At 41.3% G+C, this 18,663-nt stretch overlaps 1 protein-coding gene across 2 annotated transcripts in view; it reads right to left on the bottom strand.

The window, feature by feature from the left end:
- Positions 1–120: 120 nt before the first annotated feature.
- LOC121730313 (RNA-binding protein fusilli) overlaps positions 121–18,663 on the bottom strand; it is a 101,480-nt gene continuing 82,937 nt past the window's right edge. Inside the window, exons 7-11 of one of the 2 annotated variants that reach the window (XM_042119311.1) lie at positions 10,593–11,190; positions 10,294–10,320; positions 10,051–10,257; positions 2,469–2,585; positions 121–2,390 (exon numbers count right to left, since the gene is read on the bottom strand). In XM_042119311.1, coding sequence (XP_041975245.1) covers positions 1,866–2,390; positions 2,469–2,585; positions 10,051–10,257; positions 10,294–10,320; positions 10,593–11,190 — 1,474 coding nt within the window. In that variant the 3' untranslated portion in view covers positions 121–1,865. Of the gene's footprint in view, positions 2,391–2,468; positions 2,586–10,050; positions 10,321–10,592; positions 11,191–18,663 lie in introns of both variants that reach the window. The other variant, XM_042119302.1, reaches the window with a different exon arrangement.

Here is an 18,663-nt window from a genome sequence, read left to right as displayed (position 1 = left end):
TACCATTCGGCCACAGACAGAAGCGGGTTAGTGGGGCGGCGGCCGGCGGCCGGCGGCGGCCAGCGGCCGGCGGCCCCGCGCGATAGTACACTCACCCACATACCAGAAAAAAACCACCAATCATGTTCCAACACGAAAAATAATGATTTATTTAAAGTAAGAAATATAATAAAAATGATATCCACTAACACAATTATTTTAAGTTCATTACGATTCCAACAGAGTTTTAAAACTTGTCAAAAATAACATCTTAGCGCTACGATAAATTCCTAGGAGCGCGTTCACCTCCGCGTGGAGCGGCGGGCCGACGACCCGGCGGAGCGGGGAGACCCGGCGGAGACAGAACGGAGAAGGTGATAGAGAAGCACCGGCAGAAGGACAGGTGGGCCCCGCCGGCGGGGTCGGCGGCCGACTACTACACGGGACGGTATTCGACAGTCGAACATATAATATATTAAGTTGTTAAATGATGAAGGCCTATGTTACCACGAGTACCGAGCCCGTCCCCCGCGCCGCACGCCCCCGGCGCGCACCTCCCCGCCGCTCGCAGCTCGTCTAGGACGTATCGTATCGTCGACGTTTATCGTAATAATATTATATTATGCCGGGTGTACTCTTACTCCGTCCGAGGAAAAATAAGGTGCATGAACGATTATTATAAAAAGTTCTCAGCATTAATGTAGAAACATTGAAACGTCTGAGCCCTGAGGCTAACATTACGAGCGCCGCCGCCGCCCGCTCCGACGTCGGGACGCAGCGAGCGGGCGGCGGCGCGGCGCGGACCACCTCGTCCGGTCGTGGTACGCGGTGGTCGGACTGGTCGATGACATGTCGACTCGCGTCACTCCCGGATGACAGTACCGTCGATATTTTTGGTCGGACCTGGCCTATTTTTGCTCACAAGGAATAAAAGGAGTACCCCGTTCAACACATCGTATATAAATAAACATTATTTATCAAGCGGGTCTACTGCGGTCTCCCAACCCGACACAAGCGGACGGGCGGCGAGGGCGCGCGGCGGGCGGCGGCGCGACCACACCCCCTGGTAACTTACAGTACAGCACAGATATTAACCATCACACCACATACAAGACCGCCCTTGCGAGCAGTTCGATCCGGGCGATGTCGGGAGTCGGGACGACGCGACCGATCGTATTATTATAATATCGAAATGTTCGCAAAGGTCGGCTAATTTTTATGCTCTTTTTTTTCTCAGTCCCAAAACCATCATCCAATGATCTAAATTCTTAAGACTATCGAGGTCGGGTGCGGAAGGGGTGGGTAGGGGGGAGGGGAGGTGGGAGGACGCGGGGGGAACGCGTCCGAGAACCTAAATTTAATGTCGTAACTCCTAGTCGGTGTCTCGAAACACCCGGCTACTATAAAACTGTAAACGTATCGTAAAAGTGTATACTCGTAACTCGTAAGTCGTACTAGAATATGTATTAATCGATTAAGTACCTCCAGTGAGTACTCGCTCCGTCGTCACACTCTACATCAGCCAACGTTGGCCAAAGAGCAGCGGAGTGTCTGAGAACATCGCGACACGCGACCCGCGACACGCGACACGCGCGGGCACATCTCGCAACAACCTCGAATTCATAAACTAATTCAAAAAGATCAACAATATAACGTCAATATAAACTCAACAACGCGAGCGCTCGCCCGCGCCGCACTCCACCCGAAACTCTTAACTCTCCTATACTATAACATTAAAAGCTACCTAACATCAATTCATAATTCGCTAGTATAAATCGGCAAAGGCACTAACTTTTGAGCGTATTGTCATACTATTATACCCTGATTTATAGTTACAACTTACATTACTCATCGACGGAGCCGCAGGGCGAAACCGTCGGGCGCGTCTACACCCCCGGGTAGTAGGGGTAGGCGGGGAAGACGGACAGGTGGGGGGGGAAGGGCGAGGACACGGGGGCGTAGCCCGGCAGCGGCGGCAACCCCGCCTGCATGCCGTACGAGAAGGCGGGGCTCGAGCTCGTGAACACGGGCGACGCGTACGAGAACACCGGCATGGGCAGCGGCAGCGGCGCCGCCACCGGATACGGCCGCTTGGCCGGCGGGGCCTCCGCCCCCGCGAAGGCGCGCTCGTACGTGCGCTTGGCGGGGAGCGCGGGCGCCGGCAGCGCGGGCTGCATCGCGGGCAAGTAGGGCGAGGGCGCACGCACGGGCACGGGCAGGTAGGGCGAGCGCAGCGACAGCAGCAGACTCTCGTGCTGGCGCGCCAGCAGGTTGTGCTGCGCGATGGAGTGCGCCAGCAGTCGCGGTTGACACATACCCGGCGACAGCACCTTGGGCGCCGCCACCACGCCCGGCGCCGCCGCGCCGCCCGTGAGCACCAGGTTCATGTCGTCACCGCTGCACTGGAACACCTGCAGCAGACGCGCGGGTCAGTGCCGGGGCCGGGGGGCCGGCCGGGGGGTCGCACCGGCGGACGGCGAGTCGCTCACCTCTATGTAGCGCTGCTTCTTGCCGAAGGTCATGTAGCGGTGGTGCTTCTGCTGCGCGCACAGGAAGGCGCTGGTCTCGCTGTCCATCTGGATGAACGCCTCGCCGCTGGGGTGTCCCTGCAACACCGACCCCCGCGTTATCGATCAGTCCCAGGACGGTTTATTTTTTAATTTAAAGGGTCCGGAATGTCAAACCGGGCCAAAAAGTTGTGTTCTCGTGTGTGTGTGCGTGTGCGCGTGTGTGTGTGTGTGTGGAAGTGTGATCCTTTTATATCAAGTAAGTATTAGGTTATACCATGGTTATATATTAGGTTAGGTTAAGTTGTATTTTACAATTTTTACATATAACACAATCCGCCTTTCTTATGAAATTGCCATGGGACACTCTTTGCATTTTGTATTTGCATATCAAGGGCGCATACAGAAAAATTGACGGTCTTCTAATTAAGTAATACTTACTTGAAAATTTTAAATTTTCTCGATAGAAAAAAATCACAGCAAATTTTCACCAAAATTCAATTTATTAAATAAATATATAGAACCGATTCAATATTTGAATACATAATATTATTAAATAACATATAAATATTTGTATACCTACGTAAAGTTGACAGAAAAATGCTATTGATGAATATCTAAATGACACTTTTTAATAATATTAATTTTAGTTATTACTACTATAATGGTGACCAAAATCTATTTAAGTAAGTTTTAAATAATTTTAATCAATTGACATGTATATTGTATAGGTTCACATTGACTATTTTTTATTAATTATAATTATTATTTTATTTGATCAATTGTTTCTTTATGACTTGCTTTTACTAATGAATTGTTATATAATGTTCTTTATTTAAGACTAGCTGTTGCCCACGACTTCGTCCGCGTGGACTTCAGTTTATAGCGCGCGGTGTCAATAAAATTGGTGTCAAAACCTTTTTAAAACCCTGGTACCCCTTAAATCAAAATACCCAAAACAGCCGTGTAGTGTGCACATAATGTTTTTTTTTAAATTAAACTTTTTTATACCTTTTAAAGCTTATTTAGCTTTACACACCTTAGCTGCATAATGCCTTACACAACTTTAGCTTTGCCCAATAGCCAATTTAGTATTTATTATTGGTAGACTGTTGTTTCTGATTTCTATGTTGGTACGTGAGTTATTTTATAACATGTATAACAATCGATATATTAACTCAACATGGTACCACATCTTATAGAAATACATATGAGCAAGCGATAGCGCGATCTAGGCGACTCTTGGCGCCATCTGTTCCAGTTTTTGGAACTAACTTAATTTGAACAAATTTACGCATAAACACCCCCTTACAACCCCCTTTGCCAGTAAGAAGTAGCCTATGTCCTTTCTCAGGCTTTAGACTATCTGTGTACAAAATTACAATACAATCGGTTCAGTAGTTTTGGCGCTGTTATTTTTGAATTTGATATTTAATCTAAGTTGGTAGGTGAGTTCTTAGTTAATAACAATCAAAAGAATCGAAAAACCCAGCTTTACATGGTACCACCTCTTATAGAAATACGCATGAGCAAGCAATAGCGCGATCCAGGGGACTCTTGGTGCCATCTATTTTGAGTTTTTGGAACGAACTTAATTTGACCAAATTTACGCATTTTCACCCCCTTACCCTTTTCCAGTTAAAAAGTAGCCTATGTCCTTTCTCAGGCTTTAGACTATCTGTGTACAAAATTTCATTACAATCGGTTCAGTAGTTTTGGCGTGAAAGCGAGACAGACAGACAGAGATACTTTCGCATTTATAATATTAGTATAGATTATTTGATTGACTCTATTCTTTATTTTACTTGACTAATTGTTATTATGAAGTATTAAATTATTTTTATACATTTAGACTTGAAAGCGTAAATGAGTTAACGTTGAATTAATTACTATTATTAAAATATAAGTTTCACACACCATTTTAATGGTATAATGTAAGCACAAAACTAGATATATAATAGTTTAATAGTTGTAAAATGTGCACGTGTTTTCTCTATTTTTTTTAGAAACTTTATGACTTTTTTAAACTTTTGAATAAAAAACACCCTTTTTGTGTTTTGTATGGTACCTACTTACTACTTAGACTATCTAATTACCTTTCAGCCTATTTTTATGACAATACCTGACGAAACCTCGCAAAGAAAGAATGTTTTTTGCTAACCGGGTAAAGTCAATAATAAAGTGCCTGCCACATTGAGGCGAAGGGGGCTAGACCTTAGTAGGTAGTTAGTGTTTTTTTGTATAACAAGTACATACATAATACATATACATGAGTGCTTAAAATATCGCTAGTACCTGACCAAACACACTGTATATTTCGAATTTAGGTCAGAACAATGATATTCTATGTTACTAACGTTCAGAATCTTTGAATCTTTAAATGTTATAATAATAAGTGTCTAGGTGTCAATTTTTTTACATATTTAGTACATACTTTCATAATTTAATTAGATGTACTACGGATTTGACCTTATATCCACAGACGTAAATTTTTACGTCCGTGCTTATATCCTTCTCAACTCAATGTATGATTTAATTTGATTTAACAGACTTCTTAACTTTAATGTAAAATGCACAGACGTAAAAAAAGTACGGACGTAACCTTCTCTAATCACGAGTGAAGCCTAGTTATGGCCGCCCGTGTAGGACGTGTGCGTGATATGAGGGTTGCCATATAAATCATAAATTTCCCTACTTTTAAATTTTGTAAACTCAGACAAGTTAAATGTATTTTTTATACTTAAACATATTTTTAAGTTTTTTTCGCTTCAGAAATGTAAGCGGTTGTTAAAGATGTCATAATGAAAATATTATTTTTATGACACTATAGATAGAAAAAAACACATATTACGTACAGAGAAGTATATTATTTACATAACATTATTAGTAATAATGATTATGTACAAACATTTACAATAATAAAATTATTACTAGCTATTTGACCGAGCTTCGCTCGGTATTCGATAAAACACGAATAAAATGACATTTTCTAAAAATAATTCCTAGCTAGACAGATTTATCACCCCCGAAACCTATATAAGAAACCTGTATACGAAAAAATATAAGATACTTAAGTCCCGTAACCCGTTTCATCAAACAATCAAGTGATGTTAAATAAATAATGGCTTGTTAAATCAGTTAATAATGGCTTGTTAAAAAATCGAGAGTTCTACCATGCGCTAACATCAAATCAAATCACCTAACATGGTGTTAAATTTATTCCTGGTCTAGAGGTCCATTCAATATTTTCATTCCTACTAGGTCTAAATGACGCTCGAGTGACTACACCAATAGCACCTTCTCTCCGCTACTACTGAAGGAAATCTAAGACAACAATTTTATCTATGGACGCTTCACACCACGTCAGTCTGACCCCGTGCTAAGTACCTTCAGGTACTTAGTGTACTCCACCCGGACTTGTGTTACGGGTACCAGACAACGGAAATATATTTAATACTGTTATACTATACATATATTTAAGATTTTTATTATATGATACACATATTTAATACACACCCATGACCCAGGAACTTTGAAAACTTTTTGTTCCGTCGGCAGGATTCGAACCCGCGACCCCCGGCTTGAGCCACCGACAGCCCACCCACTGAGCCACGGAGGTCGTCAAACAACAGTTATATCCACTTTTGTAAATTAAGAAATTAATAGGGGTGTAGACTATTTTTAGGAAATATATTTATTTTACAGATGTACCATCAAGGAAGTTGATTGCTATGCAATTGACAGACCAACGTTATTTGGTCGAATATGTCAATTCAATGTTAATTGTGATCTGTCGGCTGGGTTTGACGTAACACAACCAAACTACTTAGGTCCCCGATTTGCATAGGAATCAACTTCTCTGATAGTACATAAGTATTTTGTTACACCTAAAAATATGTATAAAAAATAAATACACTCTTATTTCAATAAAAAAATCACTTATTAAATATAAAAAATATTATAAAGTTATTAAGTAAAATATGTCCATTTTCGGTAATTCTATAATACAAACTCTCAAAAAAACAATAATTTGTATTAGATTTCGTTTACTGTCAACACCCCTATTATTGTATTCCTGCCTAATGACTGGTCAATAGTATGCTAAATACTTACATGACACTAATAAAAGACAATAAAATTAATTATTTGATTATTTAAAAATAATTGAAAATTTTCCCCGGTTAGGGGAAAATTTCCCCACTTTGTTATGGACATTACTGACCTGTTGAAGTTGAATTAATATTTACATTATTTTATCAAAATACTTTAAAAATATGTTATTTTACCTATGAAATATTATTCCTTGATGTTTTTTGTGTAAGGTTGTATTGTTCTTGCACCATTTTACAACACAAGATGGCATATTTATTTTTATTTATGAATGACAAAGATGTGTCACCGCGATGCAGTCTAATTGCGTAATGGCGGTACGATCGGCTTATTACAGTGCGAGTGTTTGTGCAAGATGTGTACATATGATCGCCTGGGCTTATTAAGGGTGCTTCACTCATTTCTTAATGGCGATCCATCCGTATTTTTTTTACGTCCGTGGTAAAATGTAATAAAAAAAATTAACAGACGAGGGCAAAACATCGTGAAGTGAGCAAGGTCCTCGCGGGATTGCGAGGGTGGTCGCTTGCCCGACTTTTAGTTGAGAAGGTGCAAAGGAGAAAAAGTAATAAAATTACGCACTCGATGTTCAAGCTTTTTTTAATGTAATGACAAAATCTATCAAAAAGTAAACAAGTCAAAATATTATAAACTAAAGAGTACAAAATAATAAGGTTTTATAAAAGAAGTTTAACTATGTACACTAGTCACTACAATCGTATTAGTCCAGTACGAGTCGGCGCATGAGTACCGAATACTATTCCACCTCAATTTTTTTATGCGATCTTCTTCCAATTGCCCTCCTGATGATATAAATGCATGTTGCCATGGCGCAAGCCAGTGCCATATTGTTTAAACAAACATTGTTTAAACAATTGCAAGAAATTGTTATTTTTCAACCGGACAATATTTTTTTAAGTATATTCTTTATTGAAATACCAATAAATAAGGTCCTATTACTTTTCACAATAAAGTTAATATTTTTAAAGATATGAATTTTCAAAAGTTCAAAAAATCTCAAATTTGGGTACTTTCGACCCAAGAAAAATATATCAAAAAAAAAATGTCTAAGTAATTTATATTTTTTTTAATTCTCTACACAATAGTTAATAATAATAATATTAATAAAGTTTTGAAAAAAAACATTCTTTATATCTTTTTTTATCTTAGCAAAAGTAGACAAAAAATTGTGTTTTTTGTATGGGAGCCCCCCTTAAACATTTACTTTATTTTAATTTTATTATTAATTATTAAAATACAAATATAATTAAGGAGTTTGTGAAACTAGTTCATGTGCCGCGCTGTTACCATTATTGATTACGAGCAAAAAAGGCCAAAAAAATCACGTTTCTTGTCTGGGATCCCCCCTTAAATATTAACTTTATTTTATTTTAAGTATTTTTCTTATAGCGAAAACAGATATACACAATCTGTGGAAATTTCAGATGTCTAGCTATAGCGGTTCTTGAGCTATACAGTCTGGAGACATATAGACAAACAGAGAGACGGACAGACAACGAAGTCTTAGTAAACCCTATTACTAAGACTTCTGAAATTTTCACAGATTGTGTATATCTGTTGCCGCTATAACAACAAATACTAAAAATAAAATAAAGTATTAAAGGGTAAATACAACAAACGTGATTTTTTTAGCCTTTTTTGCTCGTAATCAATAATAGTAACAGTTAGGCACTTGAAATTTTGCATTAAATCCTTAATTATATTTGTACTTTAATAATTAATAATAAAATTAAAATAAAGTAAACGTGTAATGTCCCATACAAAAAACACAATTTTTTGTCTACTTTAGCTAAGATAAAAAAAAAGATATAAACAATTTTTTTTTATCTCTATTAACAATATTATTAACTATTGTATAGAGAATTAAAAAAAATATATTACTAAGGTTGGGTTGCACCAACTAACTTTAACTATAACTGTAACTTTAACTACAATGCAAAATGTCAAATCTTTGGTTAAAGTTCAAAATGGACGCCATCAAGACGCCATATTTAACCATAACCATAGAGCTCGACAAGGTTTTTAATGCACGTGGCGAAAAAAGGAACTAACGCTGTCATCATACAAAAACGCAATTTTTGACAGTTCTCCTTTACCAGCAGCGCTCCCTTTCATTTATAACCATGTTGGACCAGTTGTCATCTATCAATTTCTCCGGTCAAAGTTAAAGTTAAATTTAGCCTTAAGAGGATACACCAGGGGCGAGAGAAATTGAAAATAGGTATTTGAAAATGTATTGCTGTCGCACCAATCTCAAGTCTCCCACCGCAGAGCGCGATAGAGACAATACGACAAAAGTTCCAATAAAAGAACAGAAAATCTTCGATTCGTTGTCCGCTGATTCCTTCTCCAAAACTTAACCGATTTAAGTACTTTTTTCATTAAATATTAAAGGAAGGCTTGAGCTGTGTTCCTATGTTTTTTTTTTTTTTTGTATATTTTAGCCAGTTTTGTTTTCTGGGTGTTTGAACACAGAGGAAAATCTTGCCATTTTTTTGGGTTTTTGGACGTTTTTATCTTTTTTAATAATAAAATTATGAAAAAAAGAAAAACATAGGGACATCGTATTAGTGGCCGTAGATATTCAGGAAAAAATCATAACTCTACCGGCATCATCCAGGGAGGAAACAGGGGACAACGTTTGTATGGAAAAACGGCGGTGTGGAATCCTCTTAACTATAACCATAACTTTAACCTTAACTTTAACTTTAACCACGCCTTTGGTGCAACCCAAGCTTAGATATTATTATTTTTTTAAATACATTTTTCATAGGTCGAAAGTACCCATATTTGAGATTTTTCGAACCTTTAAAAATTAATATCTTTAAAAATATTAACATAATCGTGAAAAGTCATAGGACCTTTTTTATTGGTATTTCAATAAAGAATATAAAAAAAAAATTGTCCGGTTGAAAAATAACAATTCCTTGCAATTGTTTAAACAATGTTTGTTTAAAAAATATGGCACCGGGTTTCGCCATGGCAACATGCATTTATATCATCAGGAGGGCAATTTGAAGAGAATCGCATAAAAAAATTGAGGTGGAATAGTTTCCAGTACTCATGCGCCCACTCGTGCTGGACTATACATATAGTCCACCCCAATATTTTTGTTTTTATTTTGTAAGAAGTAAGAATCTCGCATGGCGGGCCCCATAAACAAAAAAGTGGAAACCTTTAATTATGATGGTTATTATTTGTACGAGTGACTAGTGAGTCGCTCCTCGTTACACAGAAGAGAGTTCATGCAATATTCATTAATTATTATTATTATTATACACAGCGAATAGCGCGTCATGCGAAGTGGTTTTTACGTGGGAGAGCCATGCTTCGGCACGAATGGGCCGGCTCAACCGGAGAAATACCACGTTCTCACAGACAACCCCAGGTTTGCCCCTAATTTCATAAAAAAAAAGACATAGGGAGGACCGACCTGCGAGTTGTAGACCATGTGCACGCCCTGCACCACGATGTTCTTGGCGAACTCGTCCAGGAACGTGAGTATGTGCTCCACCTTGGCCTCGTAGGGCAGGCCACGCAGCCGCACGCAGTCCTTGGCCGTGCCAGACGTGATGACGTGCTGCGGCAGCATCACCGGCACCACGTCCGCCGCCGCCGCCGCGGCGCCGCCCGCCCCGCCCGCCGCGCCGCCCCCCGCACCGGCCCCCGCGCCGCCGCCCCGCTCCAGCGACCGGTTCAGCACCTGCGGCATCGCACCCCCTCTCTTTAGTGACGATTCTTAACCTTTTTAACTTCGATGGAGCTTTACAAAATATAAATTAGTTCGATACACTGGGAGTCTCCGCTCGAGGGCCGAGGGGGACCACCATCCGTCGGAGCTTCGCTCGACAAGAAAGAAACGAAGGAGACTCACCCGAATCCCGCTCTTCCCGGGGCCGGCTGCACGAAAAACGTTATATTACTGTAAATGCGACACGCGGGCGCGTCTCGACGAGGTCGGCGGCGCGAACGTACCTGCTGCACCTCGGCGATGGTGGAGCGGAACAGCTCGATATAGCGCGCGCCGATGAGGCGGCGGTGGCGGGCGAGCGCACGCGGCGCGTCCGCCTCGTGCGCGAACAGCACGAAGGCGTCGCCCGTGGCGCGGCCGTCGGCGCGCCGCACGAACAGCACGCCCTCCGCGCCGTCCACCACGGCGACGGGGTCCTCGCCGCTCGCGAAGAAGTCGAGCACCTGGTGCGGCGTGGCGTCGTAGGGCAGGCCGCGCATGCGCACGATGACCTGCGCGCCGCGCGACAGGAAGGCGGCCGCCTCGCCCGTGGCGCCGCCCGCCACGCCGAGGAAGTCCTCGCCGCTGGCGCGGTACACCTCGATGTAGCGCGGGCCGATGTGGTGCTTATGCCGCTTGAGCGCCATGTCGCGGTGCTCGGCCGACACGAACCGCACCAGCGCCTCGCCGTTGCGCCTCCCCTGCGGCGACAGGCACAGCGCTACGCCGCCCTTGGCGACATTGAGGCCGCGGAAGAACTTGGCGATGTCCTGGTCGGACGACTGCCAGGGCAGGCCGCGGGCGCGCACTATGCAGTCGCCGTCGATTTCATCGTCCTTTGAGCTGAAAAATAGTAATAGGTTGGGGAAAAAGTATTTTCGCATTATAGTCAAAGACTTCTATTTAAACTGATGTAGACATGCCATACGCACCAAATGTTCCACCGTTTCAATAGAGCTAATTCACACCATTGCAGTGAACACTTCACTGGCACGCTGTACGCGACGGTCGTATGCGAGTGTGTACGGTTAGCAAAGAAATGTTTAAAACAAACTTAGTTTTATTTTCAGATACTAAATGTAATCAAAGGGCAAAATGCTATCTTGTGTTATAAGACTTTGTAAAAATATACAAATAAATCTTCAGGGATTACCTTTCACAGGTAACTATCATAGTCGTTCACAATAGGTAATAATTTTTACCTAACTACAGCAGAGCAAAAAGTAAGAGTTATGTGTCTCACAGGCTATGTATGTATGTATGTATGTATGGATGTATGTCATGTATGTATGTATATGTTACCGTTAATTTGCGAAAGCCAGTTAGAGTGCAGATAAACGCGGTATTCTGCAGATTATCTGGATGAGTTAGTTAAAGTGCAAAAAATTTATTATATTCTTGCATTACTATATAATCTGCAGAATATCTAGGTAATCTGAAGACTACTGACCATGCATACGGTAAATTGCATTAAACAGGTTCTTGTTTGAATAAATAATATTATTTAGTTGTAGGTATAGGGATTATTGAATTTAATTTTTAGGACATTAACAAAGGAATAAAATATTAAAATTTAAGTAACTAAAATATTACTGCACTGATAAAAGATCAAATCAACTAGAAAAAAAACAATAATAAACAATTAAAAACAGTCTAATGTTAGCCATACACGCAACGGTCTACCGGAGAGGTCTACCTGTGCAGCAGGTATGCCTGCGCAAGTAAATCGGAATGTGTGTGGGAATAGACCTGTGCAGTTGCTTGGACCTGCGCATTCGACCGGCGCAAAATCGAGAATCAATTCTTTCGAGTGTCACCTGCGCAGGCACCTGCAGGTGACCTCTCCGATATACCGTAGCGTGTGTGGTAGCCATAAGGTTAACATGCTCAAGTCAAAATTTTTTAGGACATAAACGAAGGAAGAGTTTAGCTTAGATTGTGAAAGAGTGGCGTTAATACGTTTTATATTAATTTCCTAATATTGTTCTGGGTTTTTAATATTAATTTTAATAAGATATTTATTATCTTGCACAAGTGTAGGCCAGTAATATAACTTCCAGAAACGTGCCTTTTGTGTTCCCTACTAAACTCCATCGAAAGTTTTAGTAAAGCGTCTACCATTTTACTGAATCGACCGATTTGAGTCCTTGACTGCATTGACTTTTACTTTGACTTTTACTAGACTTTGGACTTTACCAAATAGAAAATCGATGCTAAAAATTGTTACAAGAACATAGTTTTCCCGCCACTTATTTGAAACTGGCCATTGTCATACAGCCGAAACGCCATAAAAAGAAAAAAATAAACAAAGGATAAAATATTTAATATTAACTATAACAGACCAAATCGTCGAACATAGGAACAGAGGGGTGCAGTCCCAGCGAAGGAGCGTAACAAAAGTGTTTAGTTCACTGTCTTCCGCAATTCAACGATGTACCATTCGTTACTATGCAAACTAACTAGGTAAATTACAAAAACTAGCATTTTTACCGGATGGTATCAGGAAATCTGCAGATTACCTAGTTAATTTAAACATTAACGTATTCCGCATTCTAACGGTAACATAATATTATGTACCTATACAATGCATTCGACCGCTTCCCGGCTCCCGCTTCACACTGACCTCACCCGCGCACGCCCTTTGCAGGTACTATTAAATATCAGTTAATTGTAAGTTGTAGTTTAAGTTTAATTAATATTATTGTAAAAAACAATAAACTTAATAACAAAAAAAATCTTTATTTATGATAGACTTTTTTGCAGACAGTACTTGCGGGCGTTTGATCTTTCGGGGAGTTAAGCTTGCGTTCGGTATGACCGAATGTCAATAGCCGGGTCCACACCAAACGATCCATCTTGGAGCGTCGATCTCGCGATCCGCGATCCAGGATCGAGGAGCGTGGAGCGTGGAGCGCGTTAGACCGATCCAAGAACTTGGAAACTGCGATCCTAATATGCGCTCCAAGTGATCCGAAGGCGATCCGTTATTCAAGTTAGTCAGTATCTTGCACGATATGGAGTCACACGTACAGCGGCGGCTCCTTCTGTATCCTCCCGCCAGAGACCGCATTTTTTTCTTTAGATCTTCTATTGGCTTGTTCCCCATTTTGCGAGAAATCTGAGCCAAAGCTCTCTTGCACCTCTATTCGTAAAATAGTAATAATATCTTTATATAAACTCCTTATAAAGCGATATCAGACGACGACTTTGAAATATCCATGGTATGATGGATCGCTCGAATCACATAACCGTCCACACCGCGCGCGCCACGTAACTGAGGCACCTTTGAAGCGGGCAAGAAAACCGACAACGAACGGATCGCGAGCGCCAGGGAGCGCGCGCTCCAAAACTTGCGCATGGATCGCGCGCGGCACGTCCACACCAAACGCTCCGTGCAACGCGCTTCATGCCGCGCGCGATCGGAGCGCGTTGGATCGTCTGGTGTGGACCCGGCTATAGGCCTGCATCCTTGTCACTCTTGTTACAAATAATATTGGCATCTCGCACTTGACTACGTAGAAATACTTTTAGTTTCTGTGTGTGAGTAATGCACAGATAATGTTTTGAGTGTATTGTTTTAGGATTGCTTTTCAATTTTTCAAATGACATTTCGTAGAGTACAGCACTTCTACCTGAGTTTAAATAGAATTCTTTGATTATAGTATGTACGAACTTGTCATAAAATCTCTTGGGCTATACCAATTGTATCTGGCTGATTTTGGTATCATTAAAAAGATCAATTTTACAGAAGACAATTCCAAATTCAAATTAGGAAAATGTGAGATTTTCGTTTGTTTTTCTTATTGTTAAAATGAGTGATTCTAATGAAGAAATTCGATACATTTTAAATTTTTATTACAAAAAAGGTAAAATGCAACACAAGCCGCGAAAAAAATTTGTGATGTTTATGGACCTAATGCAGTATCTGTGAGAGTAGCGCAAATGCGTTTTAAACGCACGCACGTCGCTCTGGTCGCCCTGTTACGGACAAAACTGCTGCCATTTTTGAAAAAGTGGAGCAAGATCGGCATATTAGTAGTCACGATTTTTTTTTTTTTTTATGAAATAAGGGGCAATCGAGCAAACGGGTCACCTGATGGAAAGCAACTTCCGTTGCCCATGGACACTCGCAGCATCAGAAGAGCTGCAAGTGCGTTGCCGACCTTTTAAGAGGGAATAGGGTAATAGGGGAGGGAAGGGAAAGGAAGGGAATAGTTGAGGGTAGGGAAGGGAATAGGGTAGGGCCTCCGGTAAACTCACTCACTCGGCGAAACACAGCGCAAGCGCTGTTTCACGCCGGTTTTCTGTGAGAACGTGGTATTTATCCGGTCGAGCCGGCCCATTCGTGCCGAAGCATAGCTCTCCCACGTATATGCCGATGTAGCTGGAGAACTGGGGATTGACCACAAAACGGTTTTTCCGCATTTGAAAAAAGCTGGGTACCAATGATATTCTACTTATACAGATCTGTCACGTTCATACTATTTTCCGGCTTTAATCTCTTCCGAACAACATTGACAAATTTGACAGATAAGTGAAACAAAAGATACGAAATGCCATTTACATAAAAGAAACAGACTAAATAAAAGACGGCCCAATTGGGTCGTATTTGAAGCTTCACAACGCGCGCGGTAGTAACATATCTGCTTTGAGTTTTTTATTAAATATACCATTGCTGGGTACACAAAAAAGCTCGATATTTGGGTGCCTCATGAGCTCACTGAAAGAAAATTAATGAACCGTGTACTCATTTCTGATTCTTTATTACGACGTTATGAAACAGAACCATTTTTGAAGAAGTTGATAACTGGTGATTAAAAGTAGGTCGTACGACAAGAACGTTCGAAAAAGATCATGGTCAAAGGCCGGTCAGGCTTCACAGACTGTGGCGAAACCCGGGTTAACTCGCAACAAGGTGATGCTGTGTGTGTGGTGGTATTGGAAGAGCATTATTCATTATGAGCTGTTACCGCCAGGCAGGACCATCGATTCTGAACTGTATTGCGAACAACTGATGATATTATGGCAAGAAGTTGAGAGCAAGCGGTGGGTTTTCACCATGATAACGCTAGACCTCACACATCTTTAGCCACTCAGCAAAAAATACGGGAGTTTGGCTGGGAGGTGTTAATGCATCCGCCGTATAGTCCTGACTCCTGAGTCCTGACCTTGCACCTTCAGATTACCACCTGTTTCGGTAGCTACAGAATTCCTTAGGCAGTGTCAGGTTGACATCACAAGAGGACTGCCAAAACCACTTGCCGCCACTGAGGTAGTAAGTACTACGTACTAGATCACAGTGTTGCCAGACGGCCAACTCGGTTTCTCCCCAAGTGTTCCCCGAAATCCCCCCAAAATTCGGGATTTCAAGAAAAATCCCCCACAAATTTTAAAAGAAAAATTTTGTTCATTATGAATGGGAATTTCACAAATGGATACGATGAATGTACACTATTTCTGCAATAGCGTCCAATCTTTATAGAATCAGCATCTTCGCGAGCTCCTTGATCATTTTTATGGTTCCGTAAGTCGTAACCAAAGGGTAAAAACGGGCTTAGATTTCGCCTTTGTTCCCAGATTTTTTCCTCCAACAATCCCCCCAAAAAATTGTTCCCCCCAATTTTCCCCCCATCACCTAAAAAAACCCCCAAATTTGGGGGGATTCCCCCCAATCTGGCATCACTGCTAGATCAGCTATTGCGAACAAAAAACATGTCGCACTTGAGGCATGAGCGGGGTGGGAGGCGGGGCGGTGATTGCTATGGATCAGTACCGCAGAAGTGACAAGTTTTGTGCCTACACTCGAATGAATGCAGAATCTATTTGAGTAAGTGGATAAAATAAAAATAAAAATTCACTTTTTTATAAAATGTATAGTTAATATGGATCCATAGTCCACTATAGCTAATTACTTTATTTAAATTACTTAAATATTTTCAAATATGTACCATAATAAAATTATTATAATGTACGCTTGTATAATGTACGTAATATTTTAAATACATATTACCAAAATACAAACTCGTCTACGTGAGTAAGTACTTCATTCATCGTCGTCTTATCATAGATCTGTATTCTGCCTACATTACACTCTGAATCTACTACTCTATGACAATGCAAAATGGCGCGCGTCTTCGCCTAGTAATTGAATGTTCGTATTTTAATTGAAAATAATTAAATAAGAATGCTAATACCGATGAAATGTTATTCCGTTGCATTTGGAAGTGTTACTGGAATCATTTTTGCAGTATCTTAACCCACAACTAGGCATTTTTGCGACTTTTTTGGTTTCGTTTTTGATTGTGGTACGTCTGGCGCGCAGAAGAGCTCGCGGGCGACTTAGTGCACTGCTGCTATATAGATTACGTTGAATGTGACCAAGCATTGCGTTGCGTTGTCGAGTCTAGTACGTAGTACATACTATGTCAGTGCTTGCCGCAGTTTTTTCATCAGAAGCCCCAAAATTTTTATAGCAATGGGATCATGTCCCTACCAACAAGATGGCAAAAAGTTATCGAAAAAAAAATGGAACCTATATGGACTTTAGTCAGTTGTAAATAAAGTTGATAAAAAAACCTTTCGATTTTTTATATAAACTGCGAAGAAACTTTTGCCCAACCTAATATTTCGCTACAGAGGCGTCCGTCCGCGTCGCGGCCCCGGGTCCCGGTTCGCCCGGCGGCTATCGAAAGACGACTTGCACGCAAGGAATGAAGCGAAAAGTAGCCAAAAGCACGGAAAGTCGGAGCCGGGCGACGTCGAGTGTCGCTGTGCGGCGGCGGCGCGCTGCGTCGTATCGGTCTAATGCTACGCTAGCGAGTGGAAAATTATGTGTATCGACCGAGCTAACCCAGCCCAATGTCACCCGATAGCGGCGGCCGCGGCCGCGACCCGCGACCCGCCACCGCCCGTTGGCTAAAAACGTTTAATTCTAAGAAGAAATCGCTCCTCCGATCGCTTTTCGAATCACGGCAGAGATTAAAGTGTTTCGAATCGGCAGCCGCCGATAAAAGTTACGATCGTGGTTATCGCTCCTCCGGCGGCGCGGCCTATGGTGCGGCTACGCGGGGTGCGGGGCGCTGGGCGGGCCGTGTAGTTCACCGGCGCGGGCGCGTCGACTGCCTCCTCAAAATTACTCACTTCGCTCGTAAACATCGTAATTTTAAATGTATTACTACGACTAGGTTTTTGCGTCGACGCGACGGGGCTCGCCTCCAGCGAGTAGAACACGTTCGATACTCGTAGTACTAACACTAGTTCACTTCACGAATCACGACTGCACCCCGAAGATGACGGAGTCGGCTGCGGCCTGCGACTCGCCGGCCTCAGGATCGGAAGGAACAATTACGATCAAAATCTGACAGTGCACAGTGCACACGTCATAATAATTTAACAGAATATTTACAGAATTCAGAAACGATATCGAACGAAACTTTTCGTTTATCGTCTGTGCCGATACTGCCGTCTAGCGTGAAAACATTGCAGTAATTTTAAATTCCATTATTTATTTAAAAAATAATCGGTCAAGTGCGAGTCGGACTCGCGCACGAAGGGTTCCGTACCATTATAGAGCAAAATTAGGCCAAAAATTGTGTTTCTTGTATGGCAGCCCCCCTTATTTTTTTATTTTATTTTAATGTTATTATAATATTAAACTTACACATTTAGGGAGCATACACATACTACGTGAGCGTGACCTACTTTTTAAGATTTTTTGCCCCCTAGTTTTGCGGTAGTTCCCGTTTCCATGTAGGCTACAGAAATGCTTCCGCGGTACGATTATTTCAAACTTCAAAAATCTTCTTATAACTTCAAATAAACTCGCGAAAATTTTCTTTTTTTATCCTTACCACCTCTTATAGAAACACGTTTGAGTAAGCGCTTGTGCGATGTAGGACGACGCACAGCGTCATCTATTATGAATTTTTGGAACTAACTTAATTTAAACAAATTTACGTATAAACACCCCTTTATAACCCCTTTTTCCAGTTAAAAAGTAGCCTATGTCCTTTCTCAGGCTTTAGACTATCTGTGTACAAAGTTTCATTACAATCGGTTCAGTAGTTTTGGCGTGAAAGCGAGACAGACAGATAGAGGTACTTTCGCATTTATAATATTAGTATAGATATTCAATTTACAATGTATTTAAAGTGGTTTTATTGAATAAGGATTAATGCCGTATAGGTTAAAATCGCTTCGAAAATTAGCTATTATAATATTTTGTCGTTAAAAGTAAATGACAAAAAACTGTTATTGTGGGATATCCATAAGAGGTATACATATACCATTGCGGAGTTTTCTGTAGACCTTTTCAAT

Source organism: Aricia agestis, chromosome 1 (assembly GCF_905147365.1).
Source record: "Aricia agestis chromosome 1, ilAriAges1.1, whole genome shotgun sequence".
Taxonomy (NCBI): domain Eukaryota; kingdom Metazoa; phylum Arthropoda; class Insecta; order Lepidoptera; family Lycaenidae; genus Aricia; species Aricia agestis.
This window is presented reverse-complemented; position numbering and strand designations above follow the sequence as displayed.